The sequence below is a fragment of the Bos indicus genome, chromosome 20 (assembly GCF_029378745.1).
Source record: "Bos indicus isolate NIAB-ARS_2022 breed Sahiwal x Tharparkar chromosome 20, NIAB-ARS_B.indTharparkar_mat_pri_1.0, whole genome shotgun sequence".
In the NCBI taxonomy this organism is placed as follows: domain Eukaryota; kingdom Metazoa; phylum Chordata; class Mammalia; order Artiodactyla; family Bovidae; genus Bos; species Bos indicus.
In genome coordinates, this window is record NC_091779.1 from 58,441,695 (window position 1) to 58,457,915 (window position 16,221).

Below are 16,221 nucleotides of genomic sequence, written 5' to 3' on the forward strand. Positions count from 1 at the left end.
TTCCCAACCCAGGGATCAAACACAGGTTTCCCACACTGTAGGCTGATTCTTTACCAGCTGAGCTACCAGAACTTGACAATACTTAAAAGATTTTTGTGAAGAGATGGGTGGTGATATGAACAAATCTGATTTTTTCTTTTTTTGGCAGCGGGGATACTGTTCATTGAAATAGTTCACCATCTGGAAGATCTGTCTCAATCAGTGGGTCAGGGTTTTCCAAAAGACCAATACAGGATGTCAGGAGCTGGTGCAGAAGGGAAAGTGTCTTTAACAGCAAGATGGCTCTAAGGCTTTCAGGGCAACAGAAGTGAGGTCACCAGTGGGTTTTCAGATTCCATGTTGCAACTAACCTTTAAGAAATTCTCACTTGAGTTTTGGTGCAGTATCTCAGAAAACTGTCTATAAATTATCTGAAAAGGCTATTAAAATACTCATTCCTTTCTAACCAAATATCTATGTGAGGACAGATTTTTTTCCCCCCATAAATTTTAACTAAAAATTTATTTTTAGTTAGGTTCAATACAGAAACAAGATATAAACATGCATCTGTCTTCTATTAAGCCAGACATTAAGGAGATGTGCAAAAATACAAAAGCTCTGGTCACTTTGAAAATATAGTAATTTTCCCTAAAAACCAAACCAAACCAAAAATGCCCCTTTATTCTTAATGTGCTTATTGAATTAATTTGTTTGTCTTATTGCCACAGCATGCAGCATGTGGGATCTTAGTTAACCAACTAGGGATGGAACCCACATCCCCTGCAATGGAAGCATGGAGTCTTCACCGCTGGACTGCCGGCAGGTTCCAACATGCGTACCTTAGATTTACAAATATTTGGTTACTACATTAAACCTGCACGTCTAGGTGCATCACTATCTGCACCAGCACTTCTTTGCCCAAAGATGTTTCCAAATGGTCCTGCTGCTGGTCTGGTTCTGGTCCCCTGCGGACCATCTTGGCCTGTTTGTGAGCTAAACAGCCAACCCAGGCCAGCTGACTGGGAAAGCAGACCGTTCGCATGTAGAAGAGCAGTGGGGGATTTGAATCCAACCAGCTGACACTGTACGGTTTGATTTCATTCTCAATATAAGCATTTCTGTAAACTGCCAGTGAGTTCTCCTTTCATCTGACAAGCCAATTACTAAATATGACAATACAGAAGAGAATATAAATAATGCTTCTGTACTTACATGTTTAACAAAAAGGGATCCTAGTTTTTCCGGATCTTCAAGGCACTTCTCCAACTCTCCTAAAAAAAAGCTGCAACGAAAGGAGAAATATTAGAACCATCTCCGATTTGGCCTTCTAATTTTAGACTGAGGTTTAAATTTTCAAAATAGTCTGTTTTGACATTAGCAATCTGGAAGTGTAAAGTATATGTTTAGCCAATACAACGAACACTAAACGTTTTGTTAGGACAGAAAGCAGAAAGAGATACAATTTACAACAGTTTAAAAAGGTTAAGTCAGAGCAAGACACCTCTTGACTGGCAACCTTCCCTTCCTCTGGAAAGTCCACATTTCTGTTTCATTTTTTAAAATGACTCAAATAATAAAATCTCATCTGAATATGGGGTAAAAAAAACGCTTCAAAGCAGTTGGTCATTTTTCTTTATCTTGGTCTGCATACCTGTGAATTTCATATTCTTTCCATGGTCATTTTTAAGAGGCTCAAATCTGAATGTAATCTGTGACAGCTTTGAGGTTTTCTTTAAAAAATAAAAGTTTTCTCAAATATTATCAAAATCAACTTCTAGGTTGCAAATATTAGGTCCCGTTAAGATAAAATTGGGGTTCCCACGTGGTGCAGTGATAAAAAATCTGCCTGCCAATGCAGGAGACACAAGAGATGCAGGTTCAATAGCTGGGTCGGGAAGATCCCCTGGACAAGAAAGTGGCACCCACTCCAGTACTCTTGCTGGGAAATTCCATGGACAGAGGAGCCTGCTGCGCTACAGTCTATGGGGATACAGGAGTTGGACATGACTGGGCACACAGCATACACACAAGATCAAAAGTAGGTATAACCATAGAAACAAAACAAAACGGACGACTGCTCTTCACTTTGTCTGGACTAGAGCTGTTGGTGAGACGTATGCCCACCTTAGCTCTCACTTCCATATGTTGATATCTGTAGCTTGGATTTTCCTGACCTGCAAGCCAGCACACCAATGAATGCCATGTTGAACTGCCTTGCATTTGAGGATGCAATATCCTCTAGTTCTGCACATATCATGCAGACACGGTATCTCCAGGGGCAATTTCTCTGTCTGGTCATCCCAGCAGCTTGGCGCTGTTTCCCCTTTTCTGTCATAGCTTAAGAACCAGCCTTGGGACCAGAGGACTAGATAATGGCACCAACTATACCTTTAAAAAGTTGGTTTCACTACAGATCAGGACAGGTGTGGCAAGGTACTAGAATCAGATTTGATTTTCATGGGCAACCGTGTCTACTTTCCCCATGAATGCTGACTTGAAAAATAACTCTTTCATGGTAATTTGTATTTATTACAGAGGTGGCTGCAATTTTAACTACAAACACTCATCAAGGCTTACTCTATGCAGGTATTGTTCGAAGTGCTTTACGTGTGTGTATTAACTCAGTCACTCCATAAAAACCCCACGAGGAGGGTAACACAGTGACCCAAATGAAGGATGGAGGCAGACAGCTCAGGGTCAGGACCAGACTATGAACCCAGATTGTCAGACTCTGTACCCAGGCCTCCAGCCCCACCTTCCCCCAACGCCCTGGGCCCCTGGATGGACCAGCATGAAGAAGGTAAGGGACTTCCTCGTGCCATGAAACGCAACCGGAAAATTCCTCAGCAAAGCAGTACTTCCTCTGCAACAGCTGCCTGCACGAGGCTATACAGGTAGTGAAATGAAATGAATCAACAAATGTCCTCTCCCACCCCTGACAAGCCTGTGATGCAGCTCGGCGGTGATCACACACTGCCCACGGTCGGGCACGGGGTGTATTTTACGTACTCTCTGTGCCAGTCGTAAATCTGATGGATGTTGCCAAACACAATCTTGTCTTTGCCTTTCATGTCGTCAGGAACACCATCTTCTTTCATAAGTGCCATGTAGCCCTAAAAGTAAATATTTAAAGATAAGGTTATTTCATTGAACATGTTTGAATTAAGCAGTGGTTTACTGACTGAGTCACAGAGGACAAAGCAGACATACGCACTGTCTCCTAAACCAACTGTTTAAGAACAAAAGCCTTTTGAGAAATACGTCCTTAACTGGCCCGTGAAAATACAGTCACATTCATTGCCATGACTTTCTCTCCCTGAACTGTTTAGCACTCAAAGATCAAAACTCTTCTGAGGAACTGGAAAGTTTAAATAAATGTAAATGATTTCATAAAACAAATCATCTTGTCAGCTTGTAAATATTAAATTTTTGGCATGAAGCGTATTTCCTCTGTTCTTAGTACTGATCTGATATAAACAGATTTTCTTTTCTTTTTGGATTATCTACATAATTTGTTAAATAAGGATTTAATAATATACTTTCCATAAATTGATTTCTAACCCCAGCTAGTTAACTATGTTGCTAAAATGTGGTTTAAAACTTCTATATAACTCAGATGGGATTCAGCCTATACAGGAGGCTCTGAAGTTACTGCTGGAGTGATGACGGATATGTCATGCATGTTTAATCTTTTGTTATGCAATTAACTGTAATAGCTATTACTCTTCATGGAATGTCCATCCAAAAAGTATTGCCTTGTACATATTTGCAAAGCTGAAAGAATAAATGGTAAAGTTTTATTTTACAAAAATAGCTTTTTGATCAGTTGAGTTTACTAATATGATGATGCCCTGAACTTAATGTAGGGACAAGGCCAGAGATGACTCTTGATTTCGGATGAAAGGCAGCGGCTTTGCTATGGTTACAAATTGCAGAGTAACTTCTGGTCAGTGAAATGGTGACATATTCGTTCTGTGAAAACTACAAGCAAATGGCCTGGGGTGGCAGCCACTGACCAAGCTCCACACCCAAGGGGGATTCAGGATGTAACAGAATCCAGAGCTGGTCACACTGACTTTTCAACCACAGATACCCTCATTTCCATGGTGATGCCCACCCTCTTATAAAATAATCAAAGGCCAGATTTCCATACCAGAAATTCTTTTTTTTGGAGATAACATTTATAAACTTCAACTATATTAAAAAAGGAGACTCTGTCAAGATGCACTGTTCAAAAGAGAAGTCTTTAAAAGTTATTAAGATTAAGATATTTGGCTAAATTTTATTTTTCAGAAATATTTTGTTGGTCGTTTTACTGTTTTGTTTTAGTCAAACATGTTTTCAAGGCTTTTGAGAAGCTATCAGCATTCGACTGTCCAAATGAACACCCTTCTGACAAGCCTCAGAGCTAGCTGATAGAGGTTATTTATCTCTGAAAGTACACACCTCCACCACACAGCCGAGGTCCCGCACATAGTCACGCTCTGTCTCCACTAATTCTTGTAAAACGTAGCTGAAAAAAGGGAGGGACAAAACAGTGTTTACAATCCACCATCTAAGGAATTTTCTGATGAAACTCTCACACTTTTTCTTTCATCAGGTCGGATTCTGCAGGGGCTGTGAAGTAACCTAACAAACTTGCACTTTGGGTCCCCAACCACTAACAAGTTCACGTGGGTGACCCACAGGGACTGCAGAGGGCACAAAGGACCTCCCGTTCGGGGTGCACTCCTGTCACCGGACTCTGACCGTGTGGACGATGACTGAGAGAAGCCAGGACACAGCTCTGCTATGAAGCCAAGACATTAAAGGAAGCCGGTCTTCTGCTTCTTTGTGCTTTAACGCTTGAGTCATTTTAAGCTTTTCTGGATATACAAAAGAAATTTAACTCAGATGTTTAAAGCCTTGCGTCTGAACACATCATTCAGAAATGTTCCTTTCAGTAAGGATCAGTAACCGTTTAAAGCCACTTAGATAACAGAAGACAATCACTTGATTAGTTATGGCTGCTGCTGCTCAGTCACTTCAGTCGTGTCCGACTCTGTGCGACCCCACAGACGGCAGCCTACTAGGCTCCTCTGTCCCTGGGATTCTCCAGGCAAGAACACTGGAGTGAGTTGCCATTTCCTTCTCCAATGCAGGAAAGTGAAAAGTGAAAGTGAAGTCGCTCAGTCGTGCCTGACTCTTAGCGACCCCATAGACTGCAGCCTACCAGGCTCCTCTGTCCATGGGATTTTCCAAGCCAAGAGTATTGGAGTGGGCTGCCATTAGTTATGGCAAACCACCTCAATTGACCTGTAAAAGTTAATTGGCTGATTGGTTTGTTTTTTCATTCAACCGGCACCTCCTATGCACCTGAAGTCACTCTAGATACTGGGATACAGGATCAATCAAACCAAATTTCTGTGTTCATGCAGCTGGGAAATTTCTTCCTCTTCTCCAAATATAATTTTAAGCCTTTTGTAATATTTTTCAGGACTTTTTAACTGAAATCGAAAAATTCTACCATGAAGGTATGTTTCGTGTTTCTGGGACTGCATTTACTTCTACACTGCCTTCTTTCTTCTTTACTACTGTGTGGGTAACGGGGCTGCCCAGGTGGCGCAGTCATAATGAATCCACCTGCCAACGCAGGAGACACAAGAGCAGCAGGTTCAATCCCTGGGTCAGGAAGATCCCCTGGAGGAGGAAATGGCAATCCACTTCAGTATTCTTGCCTGGGAAATCCCATGGACAGAGAAGCCTGGCGGGCTACCGTCTGTGAGGCCGCAGAGAGTCGGACACGACTAAGCACCAGAGCACACGTGCACGTATATACTGGAAAGTACAGCAGTTTCTCACCAGCAGTGACAGAAGAGATTCTCCCACCACTCTTATTCCCAAATCAAGTACAATGCAGAAATAAAAGAGTGAGAGCTGCGGCTATGCCTCACCGCACCCTCCTGAGGCTCTGAACACTTTGCAAACACATGTACGCGTGGCGCACGTGGTAAAGAACCCGCCTGCCAAACGCAGAAGACTCACAAGAGGCTCAGGTTCGATCCCTGGGTCGGGAAGATCCCCTGGAGGAGGGCAGACAACCCACTCCAGTTTTATTGCCTGGAGAATCCCATGGACAGAGGAGCCTGGTGGGCTACAGTCCATGGGGTCACAAAGAGTCTGACATGACTGAAGCGACTTAGCAGGGCACGCTCGTCTAACTGCTCAGCGAAGAGACCCTGGGTCTCCTCCTGCGACTCTGAGAGGACTGGGCCACAGTTCTGAAGATGGCAGGGCCAGCAGGGGAGCCCCCGAGCGCTGACAACTAGAACACTGGGGTCTTACTGGCGTCTCTTTAAAGAGCTGGACTTCCTCTCTTCCATCTCATCGATGGGTGAGGAGGAGGACAGCAGGGAGTTGTCTGAAGGGTTGAAGGAGGGGCTGCTGCTGTCCCCCTGGTCGACGAGGAGCGAGCTGGGACGATCCTCCAGAGCCTGGAAAAAATCAGAGCAACAATCATGCCTCCCACCTACATCGCCCAGGAGGCTGAAATTAGGACCAGGAGGTCTCCTACATCAGAATACACAGCAGGCCTAGCCTGTGACACCGCAGAACCTATGGGTGTAAAGTCACAAGAGTGTTTAACAACAAAAGCCCCAGCATTCATTAAAGACTGAGTAACAGGGAAGTCAGAACGCTAAGTGCAGTGAATTTATGTCTATTAATATATTCTGTTCCTAGTTACCAAATAATTAGGAACAAAACATTTGGTTCACATCACAGACTGCACCCATTTCAAATCTGGTCATTTTCTGTTCAGTTACATTCCTGCCCCATGAAAGCACAACCATTTCAGAAGTGTGTGCAGTCACCTCCGTTTGGGCTAGCACACCCCGACACACTGCCCACACTCCCTGCTGGTGACTACGCAGCAGCATCAGCAAACCTGTATTTTAATTTAAAGAATCAATTTGTTTCTTGACTATCCGTGAAGCCTTGACTCATGCTTCCATGCACATAACTCATGCGGCTAAAATTCATCTCCATTTCTGTGACCCTCACAACTTCTTTCTTCTATAGGAAGTGGTTGTCCTGCTGGCCTCAATTACTTGTCCACAACTCTGTCCCTCACTGGATTTTAGTTCCTGCAGGTGACGTTTTCATTGTTGAGATCCTCTTGAGAACCTCGAATAAATCCGTGAAATGACTACTGATGACTTTTTCCCCTGGGTTAGTGTGGCCAGAATCAGCAAATGATTACTTTCTTATTGGTATGTATTAATTTTCTTTCTTAATCAGAATTCACCAAGTTTCTAGGGGTACAAGTGACAGTTCTTTCTTTAATTGAAATATACACAGTTTACTATGCTTGTTAATTTCAGGTATCCAGCAAAGTGACTCAGTTACACATATATGTATGTTTTACACATGCACATACTTGTAAGAATCTGAAAAAGGATATATGTATACCATTTTCCAGATTCTTTTCCACTATAGGTTACTACAAGATACTGAATATAGATTCCTGTGCTATACAATAGGTGCTCGTTGTTTATCTGTTTTATATACAGTAGTGTATATCTGTTAATCCCAAACTCCTAATTTATCCCTCTCTCACCTTCCCCCTTTGGTAATCACAGATTTGTTTTCCATGTCTGTGAGTCTGTTTTGTAAATAAGCTCATCTGTATCATTTTTATCAAGTTCCATATGTAAGTGCTGTCATATGATACTCGTTTCTCTGACTTACTTCACTCTGTATGACAATCTCTAGGTCCATCCATGTTACTGCAAATAGCATTATTTCATTCTTTTCAATGGCTGAGTAATAGTCCATCGTGTGTGCGTGTGTGGGTATACATACCCATCCACCCACACCCACACACATATGTGTGTGTGTATATATCTTCTTTATCTATTCATCTGTCAATGGACACTTGGGTTGCTTCTATGTCTGGTCTATTGTAAATGTTGCTATGAACATTAGAGGGCATGTCTCTCTTCAATTAAGAGCTTTCATCTTTGTTGGATACATGCCCAGGAGCTGGACTGCTGGGTCATATGGTAGCTCTATTTTTAGTTTTTTTTTTAAAAACCTCCATACTGTTCTCCATAGTGGCTGTACCAAATTACATTCCCACCAATAGTATAGGAAGGTTCCCTTTTCTCCACACCCTCTCCAGCGTTATTTGTTGACTTTTTGATGATGGCTATTCTGAATGGGGTGAGGTCACACCTCAGTATAGTTTTGATTTCTACTTGTCTAATGATTAGCGAGGCTGAGCATCTTTTCACGTGCCCGTGGCCCATCTGTATGTCTTCTTTGGAGAAATGTCTATCTAGGTCTTCTACTCATTTTTTTGATTGGGTTATTTTTTGATATTGAGCTGAATGAGCTGTTTGTATATTTTGGAGACTAATCCCTTGTCAGTTCACATCATTTGCCAATAGATGACAGTTCTTCTGAAACTCCCACAGTGACACAGCTGGACATATAGATGATCAAGAGCTATTTAAGCAATGTAACTGGGGAAAATGTGACGCACTTCTCTTCAAACAAAAAGCCTGATACAAATTACAAGAACACTTAATATTTCCTACCAAATTAAAACCTCTAATACTTGTCCTGTTTCCCGTAAGAGTGACAGGCTGAAGCTGGTATCATCACTAAGCGCACCTTTGAGGACACCAAGTCTGTTCCTGCAATCTTGTTCATCAAAACCATCAGATCAGATCAGGTCGCTCAGTCGTGTCCTACTCTTTGCGACCCCATGAATCGCAGCACGCCAGGCCTCCCTGTCCATCACCGACTCCCGGAGTTCACTGAGACTCACGTCCATCGAGTCAGTGATACAATCCAGCCATCTCATCCTCTGTTGTCCCCTTCTCCTCCTGCCCCCAATCCCTCCCAGCATCAGAGTCTTTTCCAATGAGTCAACTCTTCACATGAGGTGGCCAAAGTACTGGAGTTTCAGCATCATTCCTTCCAAAGAAATCCCAGGGCTGATCTCCTTCAGAATGGACTGGTTGGATCTCCTTGCAGTCCAAGGGACTCTCTCAAGAGTCTTCTCCAACACCACAGTTCAAAAGCATCAATTCTTCGGCGCTCAGCCTTCTTCACAGTCCAACTCTCACATCCATACATGACCACTGGAAAAACCATAGCCTTGACTAGATGGACCTTTGTTGGCAAAGTAATGTCTCTGCTTTTGAACATGCTATCTAGGTTGGTCATAACTTTCCTTCCAAGGAGTAAGCCATGGAGCTGTGCAAACACACCAACTTCTGCTCTCAGTGAATGAAAAGATAGTTAAGGAACAGGGCTCGGTGAGGAAATAGCATTCTTATTTTTAAGTAAACAGCTCTTGACCTCGACTGGAAGCACATGTGCAGCAGCTGGGCCGGGCCAGGTCCACGCGTACGGGTCCCGGAGGCCGATCTCGGACAGGAGGTTGGAGGATGCGTGGCGGGAGGAGCAGTGCTGTCTGCTGCCCGGATGTGCGAGGAAACAGCTGAAGCTCGTTAGATTTAATGATGGTCACTTCAACGGTGAGGAGAGAGACAGGAAAGAAAGGTTGTAGAGGGCCCTTCACACAGAAGAGGGCTGGGGAGGCACCCGACTTCATGGACACCCGTGAAGGCCCCTCTGGACCCGGCAGCTGCATCCATGGAGTGTGGAGACGTCCCAGAGGTCGTGGACACATTTGTGCCGTCCACTCCCAGACGCCCAACAGCCCCTTCTGGCAACTGTGCTCGAGTAAAACGGCAGGAGCGCTGTCCCAGAACGGAAATCTGATTTGGATGAATTAGTTGTGGGTTCAGTGGGTTTTTGTGGGTAGGTTCTTATCAACTTTCCCTATTCCTTAAATGAAAAGAGAGTATCTATGTAGACCTAACTCTTCAGAGGGCTTTCTGGGTGCCTCAGTGGTAAATAACCTGCCCACCTAATGCAGGAGATGCAAGAGACACAGGTGTGATCCTTGGGTTGGGGAGATCCCCTGGAGAAGGAAACGGCAACCCACTCCAGTATTCCTGCCTGGAGAATCCTATGGGTAGAGGGGCCTGGCGGTCCATGAAGTCCCAAACATTTGGACACGACCAACCAGTCCATTTTGAAGGAGATCAGCCCTGGGATTTCTTTGGAAGGAATGATGCTGAAGCTGAAACTCCAGTACTGTGGCCACCTCATGTGAAGAGTTGACTCACTGGAAAAGACTCTGATGCTGGGAGGGATTGGGGGCAGGAGGAGAAGGGGACGACAGAGGATGAGACGGCTGGATGGCATGACCAACTCTATGGACATGAGTCTGGAAGTGAACTCTGGGAGCTGGTGATGGACAGGGAGGCCTGGTGTGCTGCGATTCATGGGGTCATAAAGAGTCAGACACGACTGAGCGACTGAACTGAACTGAGCAGAAGCACACTCGGCTTCTCTGAGGTTAATGTTGGTAAACTGTATTTTCTTAAGAAACTGCCCATTTCATCCTAGGTTTTCAAATTTACTTTCAAAGAGGTGAAAGAGGTAACGTGTCATGATTATTTCAATTCTCGCTGATCTTTTCTTTATAGATTCTTATTTTGTGAATCTGTTTTTTTTTTTTGCAAAGGTTACCTGAAGTCTGTATGCTTTGCAAAAACAAATCTTAGGTGTTATTATTCCCTTTTTCTGTTTTTCCAACTCATTAATTTCTGTTTTTAGTTCTGTGAATTCAGTCCTTCTGCTTTTTTCCAAAAACAAATTGTACTGTTCTATTATCTTGAGTCAGATGTTTGTTTCACTTATTCTCATTCTTTCTTGGGTTTCTCTTTATATTCAGATCAACCAAGAGAAGAAAGCCCCGAAGTCAGCTGCAGTCCCTGAGGCTGTTGGCTGCTGTCGCCCCCCACCCACACTCAGGAAGCCCACGCTTGCCTGATCAGGAATGTGGAGTAGACAGAAGTGAATTTCAGGGAAGGGCTTGCAGGGTGAGGAGAGCCAGCTCCTTGAACACAGATGGCACAACGGCAGGACACCTTCTCCTGTCACCTCCCCAGTCCACTGCACACACGGCTTTGGGGGGCTAACAATTCAGTGTTTCAATCTGATTGCAAAGTAACGACAGCCTAAGAGATCGCCCGCAGGAAAACAAATGCGGGGTGACATGGCTCCCGTGAGCCGTGCAGGAGTAACTCAGAGTCATGGGGAGCAGATGGCGGGAAGGAGGGTGTTCAGATGATTCACCAGCAGTTTTATCGGCAAAAGCAGTTCTCATTTGAGGATTAGTCACAGGAAACCAAGGCAGAGCTATGTTTCCCTTGAGCCAGAAAAAGAGGGCGGAGTCTAGATTACATTCCATGGAGAATGAAGGAGCAGCGAGTCCACCGTAAAAAGCACAAATGTGGTTCTCCAATGGGGAGGGAAGGCACAAGTTGAGTGCTCGGGTGGAGGGAGCTCGGCTGGAGCTTATCAAACAGCACTCGGTTTACAAACCCCACCTTCCAGCTGAGAGGTGGAAGCAGACAGTAGGAGAATCTGAACCTACATCTCTGATTCCAAACTCACGCCCTCTCCACCCTGCCAACAGCTTTATGCCCATTCACTTCGAAGAGTTGTGAGTAGTAGAAATAACTCAACTTCAACCGATAGAGTTTAATTCTTCAAAACTAAAAAGGGGTAATAAACCATTACGAGCTGAGAGACACGCATAGAACTTCTCTTCATCTGAATTTATGACACATCAACCTCAACCCACTCACAATGGAATCCCTTCAAACAGCTGCAGAACAATGACTAGCAGGTTGACAGAGTGCTGTCTCATAACATTCCTTGGGAGAACAATTTCAATTAGACAAGCATGACTTTAATGATCCTATAACTGTTGTGTATAAATGGCTGTTTCTAAAATGTTTAGGGATGCCTGAAAACTCAATTCAGTATTATTTGAGCATCTTTTTAGACCATTAATCAACTTGTTTCTCAAACAGACAGCCAGGATGTGGCTAAGCTCCATTCATACTGACATGATCCCAAATTTCTGACCAAGTGGAGTTAAGTTCTTGACTTCTCTACCAAGTCCTTGTAGTCTTTCTGTCTAATGGCCTGTCTAACCTCAAAGCTCACCAATGGGGGCCAATACCTGTCAGTCTGGATTCTGGATGTAATTTCCATTTGACCGAAACAACCAGCCTCATCAGCAGCTGCTTAGGAGTGGGTGGGAGAAGAAACTGGAGTGTTTTATTTATATATATATATATATATATGAACATAGTACCTAGTTAGTACTAGCTTTGGAAGATAAATTTCTAACTTTAAAGAAGTATAGTTAGCCCGTGAACAATGCAGGGTTTGGGACACTGGTCCTCTGTACGTGGTCCCTCAGTATCTGCGGTTCCACGTCTGCGGATTAACCCACTGCACATTATGCTGTCTCTAGTATTCACTGTTGAACTTCTTCATAAGTGGACCTGTGAAATCCAAACTTGGGCTATTTAAGGGTCAACTGTATTTCCTTTTATCTAGCCATTCCAGTGCTAAAAATTTACCCTATAAGTATACTTACATGTAATTATAATCACACATGTAATTAGCATGAATATTTATGCAAAAATAAACGCTGCAGTCCATGGGGTCACAAAGAGTCGGACACGACTGTGTGACTGAACAATTAACAGAAATGAAAATTAAAAACGATAAATCTATACACACACACACACACACATATATATAATGAATTTACTTAAATAAATTATAGTAAACCTCTGTCCCTTATCAGCTGGTCAAGTTTTTACACACTCTGTGTGCCTTGGTTTTCTCGTCTGTAAAATGAGAATACGGCAGTGTGTGCCCCACTCATAGAGCTGTTGAGGGGAGTACACAGAGAGAACGTTGGGAGGGAAGCATATCAAACTGCTCCACAGTGATTACTCTGGAGAATGGAGTGTGGGAGAGGCTGCGGGCTCTTATTTTAGGAGTGGTGAGTTTTAAAAGATGTAGTAAGGTAGTAGGTATATGAGTCTAAAAAGCTGTTACCATTACTGGTTTTTCTATTTCACAGGAAAACTTAAGAAACAGAAATCTACTGATTTGAATCAGTCAGAAACAATGCATACCTAACTTCAAAGAATCAACATCCGATTTGGGGCTTTTATTAAATGAAGCCATGCTGACCCAACTAGGGACATGGGGTCACTAAGAGAATAAAGCCCTGACACAGCAACACAAACCCTTCTCCCTCCTACACTGCAGACCCCAGTGAAGGATCGCAGAGGCAGCCAGAGACCCCCAGTGGCACCTGCGATACCAACGACCCACGAGAATGGAACTGACCACACTGGCTATGACGATGCCAGCACTGCAGACCGTGTGGGTCAGGAAAGGGCTGACCATGGCTCCTGGGAGGTCCCTCTAAGCCCCTGGAATGTCCTGCCTGATGAAGTCTGTCTACCTGGGGGTTCTGGCCTCAGATAGACAATCTATATACTCACTGAGTGACTTCTGGTGGGGGCTTTGGGTCATGTGCTATCTTGATCTCCAGAGGAGCAGGGGATGGGGTGAGCCATGTGAGGGGTCAACCTTGTGTATGTGATGGAGCCCAAATAAAAACTCTGACCACCGAGGCTGGAGAGTGGGGTTGGGGGGGTGGGGTGGGCGGTGGTGGCCCTTGTTGGTGTTACCCTGCAGGTATCATCACACACAGTGCGACGCTGGGAGAGGCTAGCACTGGGCACGTAACTCCATGGGGAAAGGACAAGGGTGGCCTGAACGTGAGCGTCCCGGACCTGCTCCTGTACATCTTCCCTGGCTGACCTTCACCTCCATCCTTTCACAGGAATGAACTGCAACCGTGGCTTCGCTAAGTCCTGTGAGTCTTCAAGCCAATTATGAACCTGAGGATCCGTCCTGCAGACTAGAGACCCACCTGTGAGGTCACCCCCCTCCACCCCCGCACCCCAATGCTCCATGAGCCACGTCCAGCCCTGAGGCCTGAGCCCCTAGGAAATCTTACCATCTTGCTTTTCACGAGTTCCTCGATTGCACTGACAAGCTCGGCTGCGCTCGGCGTTTCGGAGCTGGTGGGGCGGACTAATAACCGAGAAGAGGCCTAGAGAGGAAGTTGAGAAAAAGAGAGGGGGGAGGGGGATGCCTCATGTTAGTCACTGGACAGACGGAAAATTCTCCTGCAAGCTCAGCCTCTTTTTAAAAGTAATTCCAGACCAAAAGACCACGAGTTTGTCTTTGTTTGCATTTATTTAAAGCCATCTTTTAAAATTTACAATATTCTGACATGAAACACTAAATAAGACCTGTCTGGGATACATGTGGAAAGCAGACAGAGTCTGGTTTTAATCTGCAGCCATGTCCCATCAGAATGTTTCTCAAAGAGGTGACTGGGCATGGGGGAGGATTCTAACTCTTTTTTCAACTGCTGGCTAGGCTACTGGCTAAGGAGGGAAAGACGGAGATCAACAGAAGAGTGACAGGCTTAAGGGCTAGTGAATGAATCCTTCAAGGAATCGGGAACCAAAAACAGGATACTAAAAATGGCTCTACTGTGCGGATGGGGTTCAAAGAAAGAAGGAAGGAAAGCAAAGGAGCCGGGAGCACTGGCCAGACAGGGAGGAGGGGGACAAGCTCACCATTTTCTGTGCCATCCATTTCCCCAGATTAGTGCAGAGGACAGGAGCTCTGTGGCCTCACAAGCTATCGGATGCCATTTACGGCTAGAGTCGGGGTGTACAGGGCGGACAGGTAAGGGGTCTGCGGGAGGGGCTACTGAGCTCAAGTTTCAGTAATTAGCAAACACGCTGTGTTTGCGGATTACTCGCACCGTTAATTTACTGGAAACTAGAAGAGGGGTGTAATATGAACCTTGCTTCATATTAAGGACAGCAGAGATGCATGCAACACACGGCTAGCTGTCCTAACGATGCATGGCTCACGGCAGACACATACGGATCTAAACGTTTACAACGAGGCAGTTACAATGTGGATCCAGATATGCACTTGGCAAAACAAATGTTGGCTTGGTCTAATGAAATCTGGAAGATGAGGTGAAGAAAAGAAGGGAAAAAAAATTCAAATGGAGAGGTAAGGAAACTGAGCCAGAACAGACACAGAACACAAGTCAACATAATGCTGCAGTGAAAGTTTACAAAAAGAGAGAACAGAACAAAACAAAATATTAGTCACAAGATAATATACTCTCTGGGAACATCACTATCGATTTTTGTAAAAGAAGAACTTCTATGGATAATACCCAATGAGGTCATACAATAACCAGAAAGTGATTTTAGCAATTCAGAAGAATATAGTGCCATCCACACTTTAAATGGAGAAAAACACCCTCCTGGTTTGGTGAATAGGCCAAGCAGGCCTGGCACCTCACTGTTTGGCTAACCATTCTGATTTACCCAATTTTAGTTTTCTGCCTTCAGAAAGGTATGGCTTAGAATGCTACGAAACCACTGAGGAGCTCTCAGAGCCCTGCTGCCTGGCGGTGGGTTTGTTCTGGGCAGTGAGAGGTGAGCTCCTCTCATCTCAGGCCACCCTACCCCTCTGCAGCATGGGGTCTGCACCTCGGATGACCCCCAGACTTGGGACTCAAAGCCAAGCTACATTCCTCTGCTAAGACCCACTGCGCGCTGAGAGCCCTGGCAGAGTAGGCGGCAGAGTTCTAAAGAGGAGGGGCCTGAGGTTAAGACTGACGTGTGATCACCCTCGGCCTCAGGGCCGTCAATCACTGGGCTGGGCGGAGCCTGGGTCAGCACCCACGGGCCATCCAGCGAGTGGTGACCGTGTTAGTACGGAGGAGGGAATCAGGGAAGGAAAAAAGTGAAGACGGGGGAAGACTGATGAAAACGTCTGTTTTATTCAGAAAACTTGGTTTCTGCCAAAAAAAAAAAAAAAAATCACCAGTAATGACTTCATAGCGTGGTTTTCAACACCTGCCAGTTTGGAGAAGCAGGCTGGGCTGGAACGCCAGAGGATGTACAAGCCAGTTATCAGGTTTCCTTCTTGATATTTTAGGGTTCTACCGCTGGGAGGCACAAAGTAATTTTAGATCCTGTAAGAACTCAGGAAAACCCAGAAAGCAAAAAATAAAGGTTTACTTGGCCCGAATACATCCAAAGAGGAGACTCGTGACCTTGAACTGACTCCTGAGCTTTGACAAACTCCGGTTTGATCCAGATGTTGGCCGTGTTGGAAAAAAGGGACTGGAGAGCCATACGGTCTCATCTGAAAACCACACCTGCGTGCAGAGACACCTGACACAGAGAATCAGCT

General features: G+C 44.7%; 1 protein-coding gene across 4 annotated transcripts in view; it reads right to left on the reverse strand.

Annotated features, from left to right (window-relative positions):
* Positions 1–16,221, reverse strand: part of TRIO (trio Rho guanine nucleotide exchange factor) — a 361,479-nt gene that overhangs the window by 25,983 nt on the left and 319,275 nt on the right. For all 4 annotated transcript variants that reach the window (XM_070774837.1, XM_070774838.1, XM_070774840.1 and 1 more), the window contains exons 37-41: positions 13,943–14,038; positions 6,304–6,452; positions 4,426–4,492; positions 2,989–3,092; positions 1,192–1,261 (exon numbers count right to left, since the gene is read on the reverse strand). In XM_070774837.1, coding sequence (XP_070630938.1) covers positions 1,192–1,261; positions 2,989–3,092; positions 4,426–4,492; positions 6,304–6,452; positions 13,943–14,038 — 486 coding nt within the window. The remainder of the gene's footprint in view (positions 1–1,191; positions 1,262–2,988; positions 3,093–4,425; positions 4,493–6,303; positions 6,453–13,942; positions 14,039–16,221) is intronic.